The sequence below is a fragment of the Osmerus mordax genome, chromosome 8, assembly GCF_038355195.1.
Source record: "Osmerus mordax isolate fOsmMor3 chromosome 8, fOsmMor3.pri, whole genome shotgun sequence".
In the NCBI taxonomy this organism is placed as follows: Eukaryota; Metazoa; Chordata; class Actinopteri; order Osmeriformes; family Osmeridae; genus Osmerus; species Osmerus mordax.
Window position 1 is genome coordinate 7,991,321 of NC_090057.1, and position 23,493 is coordinate 8,014,813.

The window sequence follows — 23,493 nt, forward strand, 5'->3', positions numbered from 1 at the left end:
AAAAAAAAAAAAAAAATATATATATATATATATATATATATATATATATCCATATAACAGCAAAGAATTCTTGTTAATTACAAAGCTGAGAGGTTTCCATCAACAATACTGGCACAGATAAAGGTCTGGGACGCCCTGTTAGATCACCAGGTAGACTGCGTTCCAAACAGGCTAAGACCTTACTGCAGGGGCTCGGATTCCAGTCTGGGCCTTTCCTGCATGTAATCCCCCCTCTCTCTCCCTGTTTTCTCGTCTTTCTCTGACTGTCACTCTCAAAAAAAAGAAAGCTGAAAATGGCCAAACAATATCTTTAAAAAAAGGGGCTGAAAGGCTCTACAATGTGAGTTCCATAGCTAACATTCCACGGGCAGGAAGGACAACACACACCAATCTCTTCTACAGTGACATCGTCATCATAGTCATCTTGTTCCAGACACTACCATGGCCCCATGTGATACAGTCATGCACATCTGACACCTCCTTTATCACACTCTCTCCATCATCATCACACTACATTGTTCTTCCTTTCACCCCAACTACGTCACTGGTCTCGGCTCCTCGCTGCCATTTCCCTGACTCATGACTTCCTGTGTCTTAATGAGACTCGGGGAGAGATAATTGCCCCTTGAGGGGCGGAGCATGCAGTTCCGTTTGCTTCACTCAGTCAAGTTAGTGTCGAGTTTCATAAGACCGCTGGCGTGCTCACTAACCCAAGTTTCCCTTCTTCCTGATCTAGCGATTGCGGAATTGGACAATTATAGATCACTCTTCTGTACATATTTGTTGCCTCTTGACATTACAGGGAGCGAAATAGGTTCAGTGAAGCTCTGCTTAAGGGGATGATGTACAGAACAGGTCACAACTGAAAATTCAATGTTGTTTTACTGTATGATTCAGCTGTGGTACAGTGGATTATTTTTTACAACAACAACACAATAATAAATGTGACCACAGGGACTAAAAAGCTGTTCTGTTGCCCAGCAGCCATATACTGTACAGCACACTGACGTGCATTGCCTCCCTCCCACCCCCCCAGAGATATGCTGGGGACCAAAGCTCAAGCATGTAGCAAGCAGTCCTGTACCCAGCAGCAGTCAGGTTTGACCTTTTGGGACATCTAAAGGTCGCCACTGTTTCCTATGACAGGATCCAAGAGGACAACTAGCAGAGCACTCCAGGCACGTGCTGTGTCCTCCTCAGCGCTGCCAGAGACTGTGACCTCGACGGATGATGGCCAACAGGAACCGCCAAGGAAATGCTGCGCTTGTAGTTTTGGTTTTGGACGAAAAAGGGTTGGACAAGAGGAACTGGGGTTTTTTCTGTCAGTTAAGCTGGTTTGGCTAGGGCAACCTCCAATCACCCACCATGGGAGCACTGTGCTAAAGTCCAACTACAAAATAACAACCTTTGTTTAGTTTTGTGATTGACACATTTGGTTCAATAGCACTTTCCTCTGATAGTAGGCTACCCTGTCGGTTTTGAAAGAACATTGTTGGCAATAATGTCAAATAAATTAAGATCCATCAGAGGATTGAGGAAAAAACATTAAATGACTAAGACTGTGTTTTGACTTGATATTTGTTTTGTATGACACAGCGACCAGACAGCAGAGTATAATTAAGAGGTTACCGGGCCAATGGCCAAGCACGTTTTGAATTATTCAACAATGCACTTAGCCTAAAATCTGCAGTCATTACTGCGGTTGAATGAGGTGATCGGTCACTTGTTTTATAGTCGCCTGATGTTTTGCTAGAGATCTGCTGGAGACTGGCCACATTTCTTCTCACAGTCAAAACATCCTCAATAGCCTTGTAAATATTTCAAATTATGGACATAAGATGTAGACATAAAAGTTGTCCAATTTCTACATCAACGATATTATTTGTGAGGGTTAAGCGAATCATTCTACACCGAATAACATCGATTATTAATATTTGGCACAGGGTGCTAAACTCAGTTTGCTTCCCAGCTGCCAGGGTTGACACATTGCCACCACGCTGGCAAAGAAAGGTCATCCTTTATCCAGATTGACAGCTAAGTAGCTTCTGGACACGAGCTGTCACTCTCACTGCTACTGCTGTGGTCACATTTCTTCTTGCAGCCCGATTCCTGTGGTGACGTTTCATTTCAACAGCTAGCCACTGCTTCTCTCTTCTGGAAGTTGCACATGACTGGGAAATAATTGTCATTGTGTCTTTTAATCTGATTCTTATTCTGATAACAGAAGCTCACACTAACGTCAAACTGACTCATGCGTCAGGATGTTTTTTTTGTGATAGGATGACGACATCATCTGTTAGAAGGCATGATAATGAGACAAGCTGCTGCCACGAGAACCTTCGTTGATATTGTTCATTGGAAAACATTTTCATTAATAATGACATGGAGGATAAAATGTATGATTACGATGATAAAGATAGAAGTTGATTTTTGATTATGACAATGAAGACTTATGAAATATCAGGCCATTTTGTTGTTCTTAATCCAGACTCATTCTTCCCCCTTTCATCTGTAAAGCAATACATCTGCACCCCTGAAATCACAGGCCCACATTGTTCCTCAGTAAAGTTTGGCAATCCGTGTGTACATGTCTGGACACTGGACCTAGGATCCTCTTTCCTCAAAGCCAATACAAGTTAACAACTTGTATGTAAAAAATTAGAGTTTGACTTGTTACGTGTTGGGGGGTCCTCAAAGTGGACAGGGATGAAAACAAATATTTTACCAACCACTAAGCAACCCATCCCCCTCCAAATTCAAATGACTTTCTCTCGTGCTCCCCCTCTTCATCATATCTGAACCAGCACACAACTATATCAGCCAATGTCTCCTGTCATCAAAATAAAACCCAACTTCCTCCTTGGCAGAAGCTTGTTTGACAGCCTGTGTTCAAATTCATGAGAGTCCTTGATGAGATGACACCCGGACAACTGGGAAGTTGCTGCAATAATAATCCACTGAGACCATATCTAAATCCCTCAGGCTCGCACTTGAGTTTAATAATTAATTTACCTCATTTTGGAGAATGACTCAAGCTGCTGCGCACATCTGAATGGCGGCTGTTAAATGAGTCAGTCTGTAACATCTACTGAGATGCTGTGTGTGCTGTCTGCAGGCAGTATTCAGAAATACTGATTGACGATGTAGGAAATGTAGCTTTTATCTTGTTTCTATACTGTACGTATACTTATGCTCTAATTCCAGGTGGCCTCCCATGCCTCAACTCTAGAAAGTATCTTCATAAAAACTGTGTTTAAAGGGAAACTGAACATAACAAAAACGTCCTCCGTGGGTCTTTTCACCCTGTGTTAGTCTGTGTGGATTTCAAGAGCTCTTAAAAAGTGTGAAGGTTGTCACACAGAAGTATGAGGTTAAAGTGTTGTTGCCTGGAGACTAAGTCGTCAACCAAACACTCCACACATCAGAGTGACAGCCAGAGCTGCCTATGAGCTCAAGCACAGTCGCAACTTAGTACTTAGTACTGCTAGTTTATGTACCCTTAGTATAGATAGTCCACATATTTAAATTTTAGGTCCCTATATGTTTATTGTATGCACCTTCCTGCCAAAGAAAATTCCTTGTCTGTGCAAACTTTCATGGCGAATAAATCCCATTCTGATTCTGATTCGGAACTCGCTCTTCTCCTGTCTGTTATAATGTGACACAGGGCTGTTTCTCTGACCTCTATAGTAAACCAGCAAACTGGAATAAACTGTCCAGTAGCAGCAAAGTTGACATACAAAGGACCAATAGGGAATGGCGAGAGAAAGGAGGACAAGTGTTCTGTATTTGGTTGTGATTGTGGAGGATGGGCATTATTCTTTTATCTTTCTTGCTGCATTAATGCACATGGTAGGTATGTTCTAAAATAGAAACATGTAAGGAATACAGCATGGTCATCATCACTATGCTATTCTACTCCTTGGCACTATACGTTTATGAAACCTGATTCAACTTCACATATTTCACTTTAGCACTGCAGAAACAGCAAACTTCTCTCAATTTTGTGCAAGTCCAGGTATTGCTTCATAATGGAAGCTAAAGTACCGAGCGTGAGGTAGAGTAATAACAGGATTGGCGTTAGGACCCAGGAAATGTGTCATATTGCCGTTTATGAGCGGAAATAAAAGACATTGAAATAGAAGAATTTGCAAGATTTCGTCTATAAGGATTGATGATTAAAAAATATATTCGAATTAAGTGTAGTCAATTTATCTTCAATATAGCCTGTAAGGTGCATGGTGCCTATTGTCATGCTCTTATGTGACAGGTTTTCATGTTTCTTCTACATTGTTGTGTCTTTAAAACAGTGAGTGTAATATAAACAATTACCAACAGAATAATAAAGAAAACACTTACTTTCGTGCTTTGAAGTTCCCCATGTGTGCCGCGGAACTCCGGGACTCTTGATAATTGCTCTCCCTGCAGATTTCAAAGCATCCATGCTACGGTGTAGCTTCCGTCCAGTACCGTTGGCAAGCAGGTGAAAACGGTACCTCCGGTTTGCTCCGTTGGCTACGCTCAAGGAGTGATGTGCGGAAGGAGTTCGTTGTCCGTATCCCTACCTTCTTTAATGATCGTAGCGCAGTCCCTTTAGCCCATCCCGTTGCGAAACTGATAACCGGGAAGTGTTTTTTTGAAGTGAAAGGTGTGTTCCGCTCCCTGCAGCCACGCCCATGGTCTTGAGTGTTCTTTGTTGTATTTTACTAAGAAATAGCTCATTACAGAACCGTTAAAACTGATTGTCTACTGGCTTTTGTTTTTAACATGTTCAATTTTCAAAGCATACGCACCATATGAATACAAACAAAAGTGTCAATGCAATGTGCGTCCAGTCACCTTTAAGAAAATAGTTGTGGTCCAATCAAGAACTTCAAGTGCAGGCTAATAATATTAGATTTTCAATAATCTGAACATATTGAGCTTCCATGAGCTCCAAATAATTCATCTAACTTCTAATTCATATAACTTCAAGAAGTTTTTTATAATATACTTTATATAATATCATATTGTTGGAATTCAAATTAAAATGTTGAATGTTTATGTCTGTGTAAATACAGCAAATTTTTGTTATGTGATAATGTTCTGAGGGCTGTGTAAGTTACAGGTCAATTGAAGTGATCAATTAGTTGTGTTGTGGTGCCCTCTATAGGTTTATGCTGGGAATTACATTATGTCTCAACATCTAAAAGTACTTAATTTCCACCTAAATAATAGCGTATAAGACAAATAAAATTAGTCATAATATCATTCATACTGTAAAATTCAATTTTATTAATAATGCCATCAAGGCATGTTTGTCATGTCTGACAGAACAGGTGAAAATCCAGATGGACCTTGTAGGAGGAAAGTGTCATTACTGCTGAAGAAACAAAAACAAGTACACAAACACACGGTCATGTTTCGTCCTTCATGGTGAAACCTTTATTCATTCAGTCTTTGTTTCCTTCCCACGGTCTATGTAAAGACCCATTGTTACCCACAGGTTCATCTCTCCAAGGTAATTCACACTCAGGAACCTAACAGTACATTTTTGTCATATTCATCTAGAAGGGTTACTATAGCCTGAGTTGGCATGCTGTTCGATGGAACTTTGGTGATCCGTGGTTGATTGAGAGGGCCTTCCTCCTGTGTTTTTCTGCTGGTTTCAACACATAGGCAAGGCTGCTGTCAGCAGCAGTACGGAGCGGTCGAGGCTGGTGTCTCTGCGATGTGTTGTGGTGGGAATCCCAGATTCACAGCGAGGAGCGGAGGCATGCAGCAGCTCATTTTTCGAGATGTTCGGAGCCCTAAATTGAAAATCGCTGTGCTACTAATGCTTGTCAGTGATATGCTACATTTATGCAAATCTGAGAGAGAAAGAGAGAGAGTGCCACCCCACCATAATAGTTGGCCTCTGTAAAACGACCACGAATCACTGAGAGACCCCTTAGTTTATATTCGCCTTATTCCTGCCAGTGGAAGACATAGGATCTCAAACCAGGAGATATTGTCATCTGAGGGTCATCTCACAATATGCTCACTGTATCATCTTATGGTCCTTCTGTGGTCTGTAGTGTGTGGTCACTGTCATATAGTGACACTTATCATATGCTGACACCATCACCAGATAGCAGTTCCTCGAATGTCATTGACCAAATATACTCAAACAAGCATTTGGATCAAGGGCCCACTCCCAGAGGTCCAACTCCCAGACGCTTACTTCTGACAAACAATACATTCTTCAGCAAATTCCACCAAAAAAGGCTGGACAGCTAAGCATGCATTTTTTCATGTGAGACTTGCATAATCAGACCCACACTCCTGAGAACACCAGAGCCAACATCAAGAGGAAGATGTGTGTGGCATACGCTCGCCTCGCACTGGCTCACAGCACCTCCTTAGCTTGGGGAAGCGCCTGATAATCTCACAGGCAGCGGTAGGTAGCGCTGCATGTCATGTCTTTTGGCTACCCCTACAAAACAAATCATGCTTTTGAGTCTCTTTTAACTGTTTTAGTTTGCTTTGACAAGCGGGTTAATTAGTACAAATCACTAGAAGTACAACGGTTCAGCCAGAGGACAGGCTTGATAATTAAATAGAGTAGTGTTAGGAAGGGACACACCAGGGCAGATGTAAAACTATGCTAACACCCACCACATTGGTCAGCTAGCATGCTATTAGTCATTTCGGTTTGTTATTCATGACTATCTTGTGGATTGTTGGTGAGATCTCATGTATCACTCTTTGCCCACCATTCATTTTTTACTCCCCTTCAGTCTTTACACTCCCCCTTACACACACACACACACATGCACAAAAATGTGTCTTTTCACGCAGTCACTCAGCCACACTATTTCTATCACCATCCATCCATCCCTCTCTCTCCCTCTCTCTTTCTCTCCATCCCAAGTGCCTTTCCATTAGAGGGCATGGCTGAAAGGCAGCTGGTGGGCGGAGCCTTTAGTGAAAGCAGGGCATGGCCTAATGTAGGCAGGACTTCAGACCCTGTCCATCTCAAAGACTGGCATGCTGTCTCTGTCTCCTTCCTCTCTCCCCTCCTCTTTTCCTTCCTCTCTCCCCTCTCCTCCGTCTCCTCCTCCTTCCTCTCTCCCCTCTCCACCTCCTCCCCGGTCCGGTTCTGAGGCACATAGGTAGTCCTGGGACTGATACTGGGACGGGGAGTGAGCCAGCGACTCCACCGACAGGCTGCGGCTGGACAAGACACTACTCAGGCTAGGCTGGCGGGCTCCACGGGGATGGGCCTCGATCTCCACACGCACCTCGATGTTGGCACCCTCCCTGTGCATATGAAGTACACATGACACCAATATAGTGTATACTGAACATGTTTCAATCAAGGTATTGTTGAGTTGGTAGAGAGCTCTTTGAAATAAGCCCAAACCAGACCTGCTTCTCTCTGGTATATAACGCGCAAGACTGAGCAACAGTTTGACTTGTGTTGGCACTGTATTTTTTTAATGGGCACCCAAGGTTGTTCATTCCTGTGAGCTTTTTAAAGAATAATTACAGTGAGCTTTAGACTGACTACTATAGAGGGAAACTACCATAAAAACAATTTTAGCCATAAGTACTACATTCAGACTTATAGTATGTTTTACTTAACACAAAAAAGGGAAAAGGAAATGTCCTCAAAACAAGAAAGCAGAGGAGAGACACTTACCGCAAGGCAAAAGTCTGTGTGTCATTGGGCGAGCAGTCAGTCACCATCACCTCACAGTCTGAATGGCTGTCCTGGTGGGTGTATCCATGGCGTTTCACCTCGTCCAATCCCACACTGTTGTCTTGCTCTGGAGAGGTGGAGCTAGTACTAGGTAGCATGCCTACTTCCTGTACACTGACTCTGACTTCCTGTACGCTGGTGTCACTGAGCGCAGGGTTGGTCTGACCCGTCCAGTGGTCACTGACTACGTGAGAAAATAGAAGATCTTCAAAAGAAGTTGGAACTTCATCAGAACAGGCCATACTGGAAACATCATCACAACTGTCTTGATTTCAATCTCAAACATTTATACCGTACAGCGTTTTTATTTTCTCCTTATAAAACCTACATGACAGTTAAAGAGCAATGGAGATGTTTGTACCCAGATGCTCATTAATTAATGAATTTCACTATTGCCAACTGGCCATTAGGAGACAAATAGCAAAGCTAGACTGTAGCACTGTCACATGGTCAAGCCTCCAATGTCAGAACCTCTAATTGGGAAAGCGAAGGCTACTCACAGCTGGCAAAGTCCTCTAGCTGTATCTTGTGAGAGTCAGGGGGCTCGGTCTGAGGCCGGCACCAGCCGTTCCTACAGAGCGACATGGGGACCACGCCGTAGACATACGTCAGCATGAGAGGCACCCCCACACCTGAAACACAAGCAGAAGAGAAACAGGTGATCACCACCAACTCAGCGCACACAACTGTAACTCTATTCATTCATGAGAAATGTTAGGTCTTCCCTCAATCATCCTCCAGCTCAATCACGCCCTCTACCTGCAGTTCCTTTTCAAACACACACACAACCCGCCTGTCGTGAACACAATTTCTACTCTTAGATCACAGTCACCTGAGTACTGAGTCACCTATTTGCACCCTCTATTTAGTACTCCCATTTGCCCTTGGTGCTTTGTGAGGTATTGTTTTTTGTAGAATTCATTACCAAGCCATTTATATTTCCTCCCTTGTTCTGTCTTTAGATTTCCATGTATGACCCCTGGACCGGTTTATCTGCCTACTGTTTGAGCCTCATCCTTTTCTGCTCTTTGTATTTGACCAGCCCTTTTGACCTGCCCAGGACAGTTTTTGCCCTGGATTCATCTACTTCAGTCGTCTGGTACCTTTGCCCTGCCATCCTGCCTCACCGTGTACCGAACTCTGCCTAGCATCATTTTTGCATTCTGCCTGCTCTGCATGTGCCTCTAATAAAAGTGTGCTCTGCGCTTGTATCATCTACCCCGCTTCTTCTCCGCTGAGTATTTGTTACAAGAAAGAAGAAGCTTGTGATATGAAGGCAGCGCAGATCACTGCTGTCCACCAGAAGAGGAGTGGCATGTTCCTCGTAGACAACCATAAAGTTCACGTGCTAACAACACTAGTTTGACACAGCTAACATTATCGTTAAAACCCAATTCACATAAAATGTATGATCTTTCATGATAAAAGAGAAGCTAACGACATAAATCTATTGCAAATCAACTCAGTTCAAAATCTCCAGGATCAGAGTTTATCAAACACTTAAACAACTACTGAACCCAGATATTATTACTGCAAACGAGTCCCTATCAACCATGATTATGCTTTGCTGAATGAGTCAGGAATTTGGGAGAGACGGTGTGGACAGGATCAGAGACAAAGGGCCAGCAATAACGCATTAGCACTGGAGCTGGGAAACTCTGACACCACTGACCCGCTGCAGAGAATGAGAGAGAGAGAGAGAGAGAGAGAGAGAGAGAGAGAGAGAGAGAGAGAGAGAGAGAGAGAGAGAGAGAGAGAGAGAGAGAGCAAGAAAGATGAAGGGAGAAAGAGATAGAGAGAGAAATGTGATGGAGGATTGTGAGAGAGGGATGGAGATGCAGGGAGAGAGAGAGAGAAGAGGAATGATGGCTCAGACTCAGAATGCAAAAAGACACACGGGAGCTGGAGAGAGGGCCAAGTGAGAAATTGAGAGAGGGATGTAGGAGGAGATGGAAAAAGGGAGGTGGGACAGGGCAGTGCCGCCACTGTGCCTAACGTGGGCCCATCAGTGCATGGCGTGGAGATGGTGGTGACAGTGCCGGGGTGGCTGGAGGCCAGGATATTTCCTCCTGGGTAGAGGGGCCTTCTGATGGAGACCGACATGTCTGAGGATAGGTGACACATCATGAATCTGTGTGCATAGGGCTATTGCAGTCTGTGTGGACAAGAGGAAGTGTGTGTGTGTGTGTGTGTGTGTGTGTGTGTGTGTGTGTGTGTGTGTGTGCATTTTGGGGGAGTGTTGTGTATGTGAGAAATGGATATGTATACAGTTGTGTAATAAATGGACCATCTGTGGATGTGAGTGTGTATGTGTGTGTGTGTGTGACAGAGAGAGAGAGAGAGACAGAGAGAAAGAGAGAGAGAAAGAGAGAGATAGAAAGAGAGAGAAAGAAAGAGAGAGATGTGTATAGTAAATGACTGTAATAAATGGAGCATATGTGTGTGTACACAATGTGTTTGTATGTCTGTGAACACACTTTGTGTGTGTGTGTTTTTGCATGCGTGTGTGTGTTTGTGTGTGTCAGCTCCCAGATGGAGAGCCCTGAGCGCCAGCGGGGGCTTGGTTGAGAGAGAACACTGAGATCCTGGGGCCTCTCTCTGGACAGGAGACAAGCTCTGACTCAGCACTCTGGCCGGGGCTCCCTCACCTCACTGAGATCTGCTCAACGTTTAGCATGTCTTGAGGCCAATGTTGTGTTGTTTTTGTCTAAAATGTTTATCCCTTTTGCTGTCCAACACAAGCTGCTCTTGTTCGTCTCTGAGGACGTGTGGCATGTGACATGGTCAGATGGCCAACACTGATGAACTCGTAACAAATTGAAACTTTCACAACATTTGGCGTGACTAAATTATTGTCATATTAGTAGTCTTAAGAATCTGTTATTTCAGTACTTGGTCATTGTACGACTCATATGACAAGAATAATGAGACAAGAATAATAAAATGTGGCGTAAAATGCTAATTGCATCGCTTTAGCTTTTACTCTTTTTTTTTCTTCCTTACCCACAGTGACAGCTGCAATGACAGGTGACACGAACACCGACATCATCACCCCACTCGCCACTGTCAAGTAGTGCTTGCTTCCTGAGATGCTGTTTTTCTTACAGCGGCCGTGGACCTGAAAGGAGAGACAAGATGGAATAGATCCCTCTTCCATTTCATGGGAATGCTGTAACTAGCATATGGAGGAAAAAGTCATATTTTCAAAAAAATGCCTTTCCCTTTGTAAACAGGATGATAAGGGTTTCTTGCTACATATCAAACTATAATCTGGCATTGTAGCGAATGTTATTGTTTTAACCAAAAAAAAACATTTTAACAAGGGGGAAAGGGTTTAGGCAACTAGCAGATTTGAGGCCCTTCTTTCTGTCATAAATATTGTCATTGTGAAAATGAAAGAACTGTACCTTACGACCCATGTAGATGGGAATGCCCACGATGATGACGGGTATGGCGATGCCAGCAATGAGGGAGATGATGACTGGCGCCCCCAGCAACATGCCCACTTGCCACAGAACCTTCCGTGTCTGAGACCAGGGCTTCTTCCCCCAGAAGGTACAGCCCGAGGGACTGGCAGAGAGCACAAGGGGGGAAGTCTTTAGAAAACACATCTTCATAAGTGCTTTATATGATGCAGAGAAAAACACTCACAAAAGGAACACAGACAGAAATACAAGGGGAAAACTTTAGAGGACAGATTAATGCATTTATGTTGAATCAAATGAAAAGGTAAACACACAAGATAGAAATAGTACGTGATTTGAAAAACGCAGAAATTCATGTCAGGCCTAAGTGTCCTGCAAAAAAAGAACTAAAAAAAGAACTATGGTATTTTATGTATAGTCATAAAAATGTCCACTAAATGACAGCAGCACATACACACACACACACACACACACACACACACACATGTACACACCCCTGGATTGTCTGTGATGGCGTTAGCTGGAGGACAGTGGGGCTGTGACCTGCCTATGTAACAGAGGATTGACAACCCCACCCAGTCCAAATGGCAGCCTGACCACTGGCAGGCTGGCAATAATGCTCTACTCCATTATTGTACAGACAGATGAATAAAAAAGAGTAGACGAGTAAGGAAAAAGGACAAAACATGTAGGGAAAGATATTGGTTCCTGTCCAACTTGCCACATCACATCTAACCATCTCTGCATGATATCATACATACTTTTCATCTCTTTTTCTTTGCACTGTTCAACCTGATTGATTTATGTCCTCTGTAGGCACTGTACTTTCAATTCGGCAGGTGGACATTGCTTTGGATCAATGATCCAGGATCAGATTAAGGGCTCTATATGACAACCCCAGCTGTTATAAAAACGATATTCATCTAACAAAGGATATCAAATAACAATATGATACTATAATATCATAAAATATATTTTACAATATTATGATTTTGTTATGTCGATCTAAATCCAAAAAAACACTGCAACATGAACAGTGTGTTTGTTTTCATGCAAATGTTCTACATACACAGTATTACTTTGAATTGCCATAGCAAATGTCACATTCTGCTGGGGGATGCGTTAGACAGGAGAGTGATAGGGGCACATAACACGGTTCTAGACTGTTGGAGCAACAGAACCTGACTGATGGGTTTTGCTGTGAAATGCTAAAAGCTTTGTCCTTCATTCCTAGAGAGAAGCTGTCTGTAGGACAGACAAGGGTACAACCTGCATGGAGAAGAGGGTGGGGAGGAGAGGAGAGAAGGAGAGAGGAGAGGAGAGGGGAGGAGAGAAGAGAGGGGAGGACAGGGTAGAAAAGGGTGGGGAGGAGAGAGGAAAGCAAAGAGTACAAATAGAGAGAGGAGAGCAGAGGCGTGTACGACATCTACACTTGTAAGTCACATGCATGTGTAAACCTAAACAGGTCACACACACAGCCAGTGTGTGTGATTTGTGCACTACCCCCCCCACACACATCACTCATACACAAACACTTTCCACATGGCACTGAGCCAGCACAACACGGCTCTCCTGTATATCGAGCAAATCCAGTCCTAGCCAATCTCCTACACTTGGGTAGCACAGCACCCTGGAACATGGATGTAGATAGAGCTGATTAATTGATGAAAAGTCAGCACTGGCTCCCGTCCAAGAATGGAAAAATCAATGTCGCCCCAAACTCAACATGCAGTAAAGGTAGTGCAGAAAAAACATACACGCACAGACATCCACGGCTGACTACCTCTTCTGTCGTATTTCTACAAGACCAGCAGTCTTGCAAAGCCAAACAAGCCCCCGTGTTCGATGCCAAGTTAGTTCAGAGCCTGAAACATGTGCCAATCCATGTGGCATGAGAGTGCTACAGTTGCGCAACACCAGAGGACAGATTGTCTGGACACTGCAGTGAAACTGGCAGGACAGGGCCTGGTCTGAGGCAGTTTTATTTTTGTGTCCAAAGAACACAAAGTATACTCCATGGGAAAGTGATAACCTAGGGCTCACAGATGATAATTACCATGTGGGCTATAAGAGTGTGTTTGCTGAGGTGACTTAGATATTAGTCTAAATGCCCAGCAGACATGTACTGCTCTGTTTTTAAGCATATAATACAAAATGCTGTGTGTGTGATTGTGTGATTGTGAGATTGTGTGTTTGTGTGCATGGTTGCTGTTTATCTACCTGAGGTAGTGCACGTCGGTGATCTCCTGCATACAGAGCCAGCAGAACTGACAGGCACACACGGTGCAGTTCATGCGGTTGCAGCTGCCGTCATTGGTCTTCATGATGTAGGCGTTGCAGCGAGGGCACGCCTTAATCTCCTCCCCATCTGCAGCAAGAAACACAGAATCAGGAAAGCACCAATAAAATCCACCAAATCATATTCACAGCAGGATATCACCAATCAAATCCACCTATCTAATCCACCAATCAGATTCACAGCAGGACATCACCAATCAAATCCAACCAAATTGTATTTTTCAGCTATATATCAGCATGCTGCACATGAGCCCCATGCAGACGAAGGAGTCGTAGAACACATATCACATTCATGTTTATCAAGGATAACCAATGTTGAGATGTTGTGTGCCTTTCTGAAAGGCAATGACACAAAGGTCTTCATAGATTCCCGGCTACCAACCTGGATTGCAACCTTAACCCTGAGAAAAGGAACAGCTCTCTGAGAGACAATCCCAGGAGGGTGAGGAAAGCAGCTGGAATCCCACAGTACGTCCTTACGGCTCATTACCAAAGAGGCACTGGAAGCATCATTCCAACCTCTAGTGTCATATCTCGTCATCTCTGTTCATGTCTGTCTGCTTTATGTCAGGTACCCCTGTATTACCCCTGTATTACCCCTGTATTACCCCTGTATTACAGTATATACAGAAACTATAGTATACTATGCCGATCTGCATTATATGAAGTACCTGTGAATTATAATATATAAATGCCAAGTACTATTTTTGCTGGTACCTGCCCCTGGCTCCTCGTTGAACACGTAGAGCGTGGAGCCATCGTGGCCACCGGAGGTGTGGCGGGCACGTTGGCGTCGGGCCTGGTCACAGGTCTGGTCGGGGTGCCACAGCTGCCGGCAGTGGTAGCAGAACTCTGTGTCGCAGCCCTCGCGGCCGCAGCTCAGCTTGGGGCACTCGGCACAGCCGTAGGCTATCACTGCATAGCTGTGGAGAGAAGGTACCATACATGACAACCAGCACCAAGTCACATCAGAGGTGCGAAAGCATCAAAACGTCCCTGTGGCAAAAATGCGGTGATATCTTTATCGTCTGGAGAGAGGGGTGGGGGGCGGGGGAGTGGTCGAAATCTTGATGTGTTCATCTTTGACGTGCATTTGATTTTCCTCACAGTTGGCTGACAAGGGACGGCTCAATTTGGTTCCCTGACAATCAAATGCAATCAAGTATTGTTTTTAGCAGTACATGACACTGGATTGCTACATATACAGATCACCATGTGATATGGTGTCACTCCACATCGCACGTCATTCCACAAAAAAAAGAGCTTATCAAACGGAAATAGATTGACACACGTATTGCCATTAAAAATGCAGTTTTGATTCTCACAATCTGTAACGTTTCACAAAATCACGAACATAGAAGTGCATGTAAGCAATTAATACAGTATTTTCTCTTTTTTCTTTAGTGTTGTCTGCCTCAACACAGTTGTTTCTTTGCCAATTCAAAATATTTTAATTGCCAAGGATAACCTGTGTTGCACTGTTCACATGATAAATACAAAACTTTGCCCTGACACACACACCCTCCCACCATTAGTTGACATATGGTAATCTCTTGCTAAGCTCATGCCACTAAGAACTTCTGGAATGTGTGTGTCGTCATGGAACACGACACATCTAACAGGCTCACAGCAGCACTCTGCCAGGATTTACACCTAACATCATACTCTCATACATCATACCTCCTGTGTCACTGAGGGGGGGGGAGCTGAGAGAGAAACCAGCCTTTTCAGACACAAGGGATGAAAACTAGACTTCGTGCAACCATCTACAGCACAGACCGGAGGCCTATTGTCTGTAATTCAAGTTGTAAATTTGCCGCAATGCCAGATGAATTGGAGTATTGATCTAAGCCCCAGCCCTACAGCCTATTCAGAATGTAGCAGACCAGACATTGAGAACTGGGACAGACAGGCCAGATAGAGATGGCTGACAAAGACAGTCAACCACCCCACTACAGCACACACATAAACACACACACACAAACACGCTCTCTCCATCGTGACTTCCCATCAGCGGCCCTATCCTGTTTCCCTCCCTTGGACACCCAACGCTGGGCGCCATGGCGATGCATGTCTAATATGTGCTCCATCATGCTAGTGTGTCTCCAGCAACAACAAAACAGCGGAATGAGGGTTCTTTCCTCAGTGTAGCTTGAGAACAAAGAGATGCTGCACTGTCACAAGACAATGGGCTTCAATGTTTCAATTTTTGTTGTTCTGTCTCCCTTCATGAATAGGATAAGGGTACATGAGTTGTCATTGTCAGCGGATTTTTTGAGATATCTGACAGATGACAGCAAAATGACTTGCTGTAATTGGCTTAATTCATAGACTGACTCAGTATGTAATTGGGGTGAATCAATTAATACTCTGTTAGAACTAAGGAAGATTAGTGTTGTGGTGGCCTGGATGCAGGGGCCTTGTGGGGGCCATCATGGACAAATGGATGAGGTAAGTAGACAATTTTTGTGAAATAATAATGAAATATGAATTGGCCTCCATGACTTGTAAACCAATTATCAGACAGGATGATTGATGCTACAGACATCAGTATGTAGATAAGATACACAACAGTCAGGAAACAAGTTAGAAAAGGTGAAACCTCACCTGCAGTCTGGTGCCGGGCACCAGCGCGTGTCGGGGTCCCCCGCCAGAAAGCGTCTCAGCTGATACTCCTCGAAGCGCTCCAGCAGTGCTCCATCGTCCAGGATGGCGCGAACATCCAGTGGTGCCATGGCCTCGGGGCACTGTGGGCATGCTATGCCAACCCGGCTCTCTGAGATCTCGATTCGAAGGTACTGGCGCAGGCAGTCTGAGCATGCCCGGTGCGGACAGGAAGTGAGACGTGGGAAACGGCAGCGCGGTTGGCTGAGCAGGCACAGAGGACACTCCTCTAGGTGTTCGTCCAATAGCTGGTCCTGGCTGGAAGAGGAGAGGGACAGGACACCAGTGGAATCACTGCTGACTCCGCCCCCAGATTCCGCGGTGGCTCCGCCTTCACCTCTTGTCATCGCCCATCCCTCTCCTCCCCCTCCTCCAGCTCTTTCTGTTCCAGAAACTCCAATGTCTCCGCTCTCTTCTGTTGTGATGTTCTGGTCCTGTCAATGAGACATATAGCAGTATTGTCATCTGCAATCAGAAAACTAAATCTAAACATGTAAAAACGACCATATCTGAAAACTTCACCCACTAATTTCAGAGCTGTATGTTTACCTCCCACTGTTTCTGAGTTGCTCAAACAATGCGAGATTCGTGGGTAAAGTCAGCAACTCATATCAGTTATAATTAAAATAGTTATTATTATTTGTGTGTGAGTGTGCATGCGTGTGTGAGTGTGTGTGCGGGCATGCAGACGTGCGTGTGCGTTTGCACACGCATGTCTGAGTTTGTTCATACTGATGTCGTTTATACTTCTCTGTTTCTGGGCAACAGAATAAGCAATAATTGCTAATTAAACAGAAACACTAATGGATGAAAGCTGGGTGGGAGGGGGGAAGGGGGGATAAGCTTCCATATATAAGTGGACCAAGATCAACAGTTACTCCACCAAAAGAAAACTATTTGTTAAAATCTACTGCAGCAGAAAAACTATGATAACTACACAGACAAACACTCCTACTGTTGCCTAGGTTTAAGATAGATCAAACAAGACATACATCATTTTACAGAAAGACTGTGCTAACTTCATGACCATCAACATCATCTTGTGGTTCAAATCTGTCAACTGACTGATAGCCCTACACTCATGCACATGGTACATACTACACATTATACACCTTTATTCTTGCATACACTCAAAAAATCACACAGCATGTTGGGTAAAGTGTTCACCTGTCCTGCATGCTCGCTCGGGGTCAGGGTAATGGCCACCTCATCCTTGGTCTGGGCACCAGTAGGCCGATCGAGCCTGGGGTCAGATTTGGGCTTGCGGCTGAAGAAGCTTAGAAAGCTCAGGGCCTGAGTCTGCTGCTTGGGCCTCTTCATGTTCTGGATCTAGAGCTGAAGATGGAGCTGCAGTGCACTGGCCAACCAGCATGAGCAGGACCCAAAGTGACTGGTGTACCTGTAGTGTGTATAATAGGCGTGTGTGAGTGTGTGTGAGTGTGTGTGTGTGTGTGTGTATGTGGTGGGTGGGTGGGGGGTATGTGTGTTGCAGAGCCCTCTCACGGCTCCGATTCTGGGAGCATGGGAGCTGCTATGGTGAAGGACAGAGGGACAAGGAGAGAGAAAGACAGAGAGAGAGGGAAATGTCCAGGGATGAGGTCATCTCTGACGGAGGAGCACATCGCTAATCTGGATCCCGTATGAAGACCTCAGGAGGCTTCTCTTCTTCCTCTCCTTTCTTCTTCTTCTTCCTCCTTCTTCTCCCCCACCACCCGATATTCCTCCTTTCCCTCGTGTTTCAGTTATCCCCAGACAGAGAGAACAGCCTTCATCTCCTCTGGCCTCCTCTCATTGATGCTGACTATGCTTTCCACACCCTGGGAAAAGGAGATTTGAAAATTACAAACCCACCAGAGGGATGAGTGCAAGGCCGGGACCATGTCTGAACAGGTACACTGAGTATGGGCTGCTCTGAAAGGGGGAGCAGAATCAAGTTTGAATATAGAACTGTATGTTACAAGCTGTCCCGGAGATGTCTTTATTATGGGATGGCCCAGTAGGTTCCGACCACAACTATTGACAAGGACGTCCCCTGTAGGTCACCTGACACCAGATTATTTTATGGAACCACTATTTAAATCAAGTCAAATGAATTATTTTTCAACTGAGCCAGAGCAGAGGAAGAGGTTAAGCACGCCATGGTCACATCGCTGTGCATCACCCTCCCCCAGACATGAGAGAACAAGGTCAGAGGACAGAGTGAGTGATCATGGAGTAAACAGTTGCTTATTTGCTTACTTCCATCCAACACTTTTGACTAATTACAACTCAAACATGTCAACTTCATGTGTTTCCTTAGGTAATTACGCCTCAAAGCACGCTGACATTTTGCAGCTGTGGATACCCATTCATATTAAAGGTTTTAGTTGTTGGAGACTCATAATGAGACTGTGCTGGCACCATGCCAAACTCATTTAACACACTCCCTTTAGATAAACCAGTCACTGGCAGATAAAGTCCAACATTATACTGTATTGTATATACATAACATACTACTGCATAACTTTCATTTCAGCACACCTTAAAGTACTTAGTAGTAGACCTTGTGGGCTGACATGGCAGTGAGCATTGATAAACCAAAACAAAATTGTAATAAAAAACAGGAATGTGACTGATCCCTGTCCCTTATGACTGTTTCCGATCACCCTAACCTGTTTCTCCACACATATCTTTATTGTCATGACACAATCTGTTTCGAAGCAACTGTAATGGTAAAGCACCTCTGTATCCTGTTCCAGAATTCCACAGAGGAACTTATATCATTAGCAGGAAGCTTAGGAAATACTCTGGTGGATTGGTTATTTATAAAGAATCTCTCACATAGCAAGATCAAACACACACACACAGAAACACACAGCCATGCACAAAGAGAAGGGACTAGCATGTACCAAACACACAAGCATACACACCTACACACCAACGCACACACTGCACACTTTGCAGATAGTCTTCTTAATTATAGGGCTGTTCTCGAGTGAGGACCAATTGCCGCACACCAAAGCACAGATAGCTGACTAAGGAGACAATTGGCTGCTTAATGACTCAGCTAACTTGGGAGCCTCAAAGAAGCACATGTCCCTCATGACATGTTAACATTTCAAATGATCTTTTCACCCCATTTGACATTTTGGTTGACTGGAGAAACCACTCAACACATTACATCACACTTAGAAACCCTGTTATACATGGTCTACATTACAGCAGATACAGTTATCACATGCATGAACACGTAACGCTAGTATAAAAGGCTCAATACTAACACAGTTTGATTTGAAGCATCTTGGTAGACAAAAGTATTATGCGTGTCAAAAGTGTGCCTGCAGATTTAGACTACAATTTGTAGGCTTTCTTATGGGATGCCATTTCCTAAGGACCAATCCATATTCTGACTGTACGCATGCTTGATTTCAACATCCTAACAACAGTTTTTTTTTGCCCACAGATCTGTTGCTGTTGACCCTGTTCTTGTGGCCATGTGGTTACCCTGTTAGCATGCTATCTCTGTCCAGCATCCACAAACCCTCAGTGCATTGTTAGGAAGCTGTTATCTCAGATCAGATCATCCAGCCATCACTGCAGCAAACACACACACACAGACACACACGGACACACACTCACTAACATACACAGACTCACTCACATACAGACACACACACACTTACACACACTCCATTCATCTGGAACGATTTCAATACTTGAGGTCACTGTTAATCTCTGAGTTTGAATTTGTGTGAACAGGAATTGTGAAAATGGGAAGCAGGATGAAAAATAGGAGGAGGAAGAGAAGGGGCAGAGGGGAGGATGAGGAGGAGTAGAGGAAGAGGATGAAAAGAGGGGAGAAAGAGGGGGTGGAAAAGGAGGAGGTGGAGGAGGGGAGATCCTGTTATTCTTGGGTTAATGTCCTCTTCCTCAAAGAGCTCCAGGGAAAACACAGAAGTGAAACATGAACACAGATTCCGAGGGGGAGAGCACTTCTTCCGTTTACCGCCTAATGGTCTTCTGTTCTTTGTGTGTGTGTGTGTGTGTGTGTGTGTGTGTGTGTGTGTGTGTGTGTGTGTGTGTGTGTGTGTGTGTGTGTGTGTGTGTGTGTGTCTGTCTGTCTGTCTGTCTGTGTGTGCAAGAATCCTTACTTAAACATTTGACCTCCTGACATATTTTTTCCTTTGGAAAAATGTCTCATTAAAATAAACAATTGCACAAGTAGACCTGAGAAGAGATTATCAACTGTACATTTCTCAAGATGCCTCTTTCTCAAGGGATTACAGAGTGTTAAATTGCAGCATGTAACTTTCATTCTTTAGTCAGAAGTTTTTTGTATTTTATTTTACAGTCTGACTTAATGTAGACATTCTGACCCAAATAGTTTGTTGATTTCCTAAGATCAGTCTCTGATCCATGTACTATTCATTGAAAGCAAGAGAGTATCTGGGCTTTATGAAAGTAACTAGGAAATCGGCACCATTGCTTTGCATAAAGAAGATATAATGAACACCCTCCAACCTACTGCCCGTTTCTATAATAAACATGACAAATAAATTATATTAATTCAGTTTTACACTTAAAGCCTAATGCATGTATTTAATATTAGCACTGTTTCTGCTTAAAATGTAAAACATCCAGCTTTTACAGAGCTTAGCTTTTGGTGAACACAAGCTTGCTTTGTCCCACAATAACAGCCATTGTTGGGCAGGTATTCTGCTTCCCAGGTTCAGCCAAAGGGGAAGCTCCCAGACTGGGGGCAGCAATTAGGCAACCATACAGAGTATGGGAAAAATCTATGTAGACCTGTGTCCTGTGGGACTCCTGCTGAGAGGAAGCCTCTTCAATAAAGGCCAAAGATCAAACAAGTACATCTTAATGAGTTTGGAGATAAATGTTAAATCAATACTCATCTGTTAATTCAAGGAAATTATAAACAAATCCACCCTTCTTTTTCCCACAGTAAAAAGTACTTTGCTTTATCTGACTCACATTACTGCTATACAGAATATACTGATTTGCCATGGATCGGGTAGACTGAGCCTTTGCTCAGATGTGTCAAGATTTCTCCAATAGAGAGATATACAACCTTTGTCTTGGTACCAATATTGGTGGGTCAGCAATAGCCAGAAGCATTACGTAATCTGATTTTGGCCACTGTCCTGTTTTCAGTTACCTTGACTTGCACCTGTAGTAACTCATACTGTCACTCTCTTCAATCCCTGCTGTAATACCCATCACTAATGCTACTTCACATTGTGCTATGTGAGTGAGTGAGTGAGTGAGTGAGGGTGTGTGTGTGTGTGTGTGTGTAGGGAGGTGCCGTTTGTGAACGGAAGCCAGCATCAACCCGCCCTAATTGCAGGGGCTCATGTAGGACTCATTAAACCTTCTGTGATTACACACCCATCCACGTAATGTACACACTTACCCCCCCCCCCCCCCCCCCCCACACACACACACACACACACACACACACACACACACACACACACAGACACACACACACACACACAAATACAGACATACTTATCTCAATGTATTAGCTAATGACAATTAGTTCCTTAAAAACCATACTGTTGCAGGGAATAGCACAGAAAGACCTAGACAGCAGTGAAAAGAAACTTAATTGATTAGATGTCACGCCCACACAACGAACACATCACGTCTCTAATGTGTATAGATATACAGTAGAATGGTTGAAAATACACTGACCATACGACCCCGTGAAATCCAAATGACAGATGGTGCTATTACACAAGCGCAACTGCCGAAAAGCTTTTCTTCCTTTTTTGAAATGTCACGACAAAGCATTAGATACGGTCAAGACAGTTACAAACATGTTTGGCTTTTTTCCGCATTAACGTTGACATGCAGAGTAAACAAGGGTGCAATATGGCAAGGACATTCTACAGACGTGAAGCCGAAGGAAGCTTGAGGAAAAAGTAGGCAAAGAGAGATGAGACACTTGTTGTTGCTGTAAAGCTGTTGCTATGCAATCTGCGGACAGAAGGTCCGTTTTCAACAGCCCATAACATCGGAACCGGCCTGGAAGAGGCCAGGATGATGAGTCTGTACTTTATTCAACAGCTCTTCACTGGACAATATTTCAGCAATGCGGGTTTTGGAGGCATGTATGAGTGGACCTAAAGCTCGCGACCCACACACCTCCTGCCCCCGCCGCTGCATCTTTGACCACCAAGCACGAGCTTTACAAATGCCCATTCGAAATGTAGCTATCTTGACCAATTGCGAAGACAGACAGACCTAATCTAGCCTGTGTCCAATCATCATCTAACACGGTTTGTGAAGAAAAAAAATACATTTAAGAGAGGGGTGAAAACTTACTGTGACAACCTCTGAAGCTCGGCGAAAGCGAAGCGGTGGGCTATATTGCACCATTTACTCGTATATTAAAAATAAAACACCTTCAGGCTATTACAAGGTATTTTCAATTATTTATAAGAGGGTCGGACCAGGACATGAGCCTTACAGGGAGTGGCAAGGTTATTCGAGCCCATCTATGTTTAAAACACTTAATTCTAATATTTGCCAAAGTGCACGGGGTTTTCTGTTTGCGCTATGAGAATGAATGACATAAACATCACATTATTCACATTACGTAAACGGCATTGCCTACCTTGCCTCTGTTATGTGCGTTTGTGGCTTTGCAGTCCAGTCGACTGACTCCTCCCCTTTGGAACCAACACAATCAAAAATCCTTCCACTGTTAAAACATGTCTGGCCATCTATGCTATAGCTAGCATTAATTTTGCAAGATCTCACTGTTCGAGAAACGAGGCGCATGACGCTGACGAGGAGATCCCCACTGAAGAGCGTCAACGCTGCTGTGATGGAGAGTGGGCTGAAACGGCCTGCGGGAGGAACGCTGCAGTGAGAGGAGCCAATAGGATGACGCAGAAATAAAAGGATCTCCTATTCATGAAATATCCAACCTCTAAATTTGGTTGAGTCAGGTTCATTCGTATGGCTGGGAGGAAGGGATCTTCCCCTGAACCATTTAATTTCATAAATAATACATTATAAACACGAGTGTGTATAATAAACAGACAATTAAAGCCCATGACCTGTTCAGAATGTTTTATTCACAAGTTGCCTGGTACCTTGGAAATAATAGAGCATCTAATAATGGAATATAGGCTAGTTTACGCACAGTTTATGAACAGTTTTTGCGAAATCGTCAAGGTCGAATATATTAAGTTTTATTAGTGTAAATAAAAAGCATTACTTTATTCTTATTAACGTTTTTTGTAAATAAACTTTACACGAAACTGAGCTTTATGATTGATCTTTTTAAGGACTACAAGTACCATCATATAGTTGACCGGAAATGGATTTAGGAAACGGAAATACGCGAAACAGCGGAAGAGAAGTGTATACAAT

General features: G+C 43.8%; 2 protein-coding genes across 2 annotated transcripts in view; both read right to left on the reverse strand.

Moving 5' to 3' along the window:
- si:dkey-71h2.2 (low density lipoprotein receptor adapter protein 1) overlaps nucleotides 1-4,444 on the reverse strand; it is a 28,588-nt gene extending 24,144 nt beyond the window's left edge. Inside the window, exon 1 of the mRNA XM_067241134.1 lies at nucleotides 4,360-4,444. Within this exon, the coding sequence (XP_067097235.1) occupies nucleotides 4,360-4,444 (85 nt within the window). The remainder of the gene's footprint in view (nucleotides 1-4,359) is intronic.
- An 859-nt stretch (nucleotides 4,445-5,303) lies between these two features.
- On the reverse strand, nucleotides 5,304-17,443 carry si:ch211-278j3.3 (E3 ubiquitin-protein ligase RNF19A). Its single transcript, XM_067241125.1, has 9 exons — nucleotides 17,278-17,443; nucleotides 16,054-16,544; nucleotides 14,164-14,369; nucleotides 13,369-13,516; nucleotides 11,131-11,293; nucleotides 10,727-10,841; nucleotides 8,224-8,355; nucleotides 7,664-7,928; nucleotides 5,304-7,281 (listed from the first exon to the last, which is right to left on the reverse strand). The coding sequence occupies exons 1-9, from the start codon at nucleotides 17,428-17,430 to the stop codon at nucleotides 6,981-6,983; spliced, it is 1,974 nt and encodes a 657-aa protein (XP_067097226.1). The 5' UTR covers nucleotides 17,431-17,443; the 3' UTR covers nucleotides 5,304-6,980.
- Between the last annotated feature and the right edge of the window lie 6,050 nt (nucleotides 17,444-23,493).

Excerpts from the sequence above, each read along its gene's own strand:
- si:ch211-278j3.3 (XM_067241125.1), bottom strand. The coding sequence starts at position 17,430 with ATGAAGAGGCCCAAGCAGCAGACTCAGGCCCTGAGCTTTCTAAGCTTC. Across the intron at positions 11,294-13,368 it reads ACCGACGTGCACTACCTCAG|TCCCTCGGGCTGTACCTTCT; the intron begins GTAGATAAACAG and ends GCTCTCTGCCAG. Across the intron at positions 7,929-8,223 it reads GCTAGAGGACTTTGCCAGCT|ATCTTCTATTTTCTCACGTA; the intron begins GTGAGTAGCCTT and ends CTTCTTTTGAAG.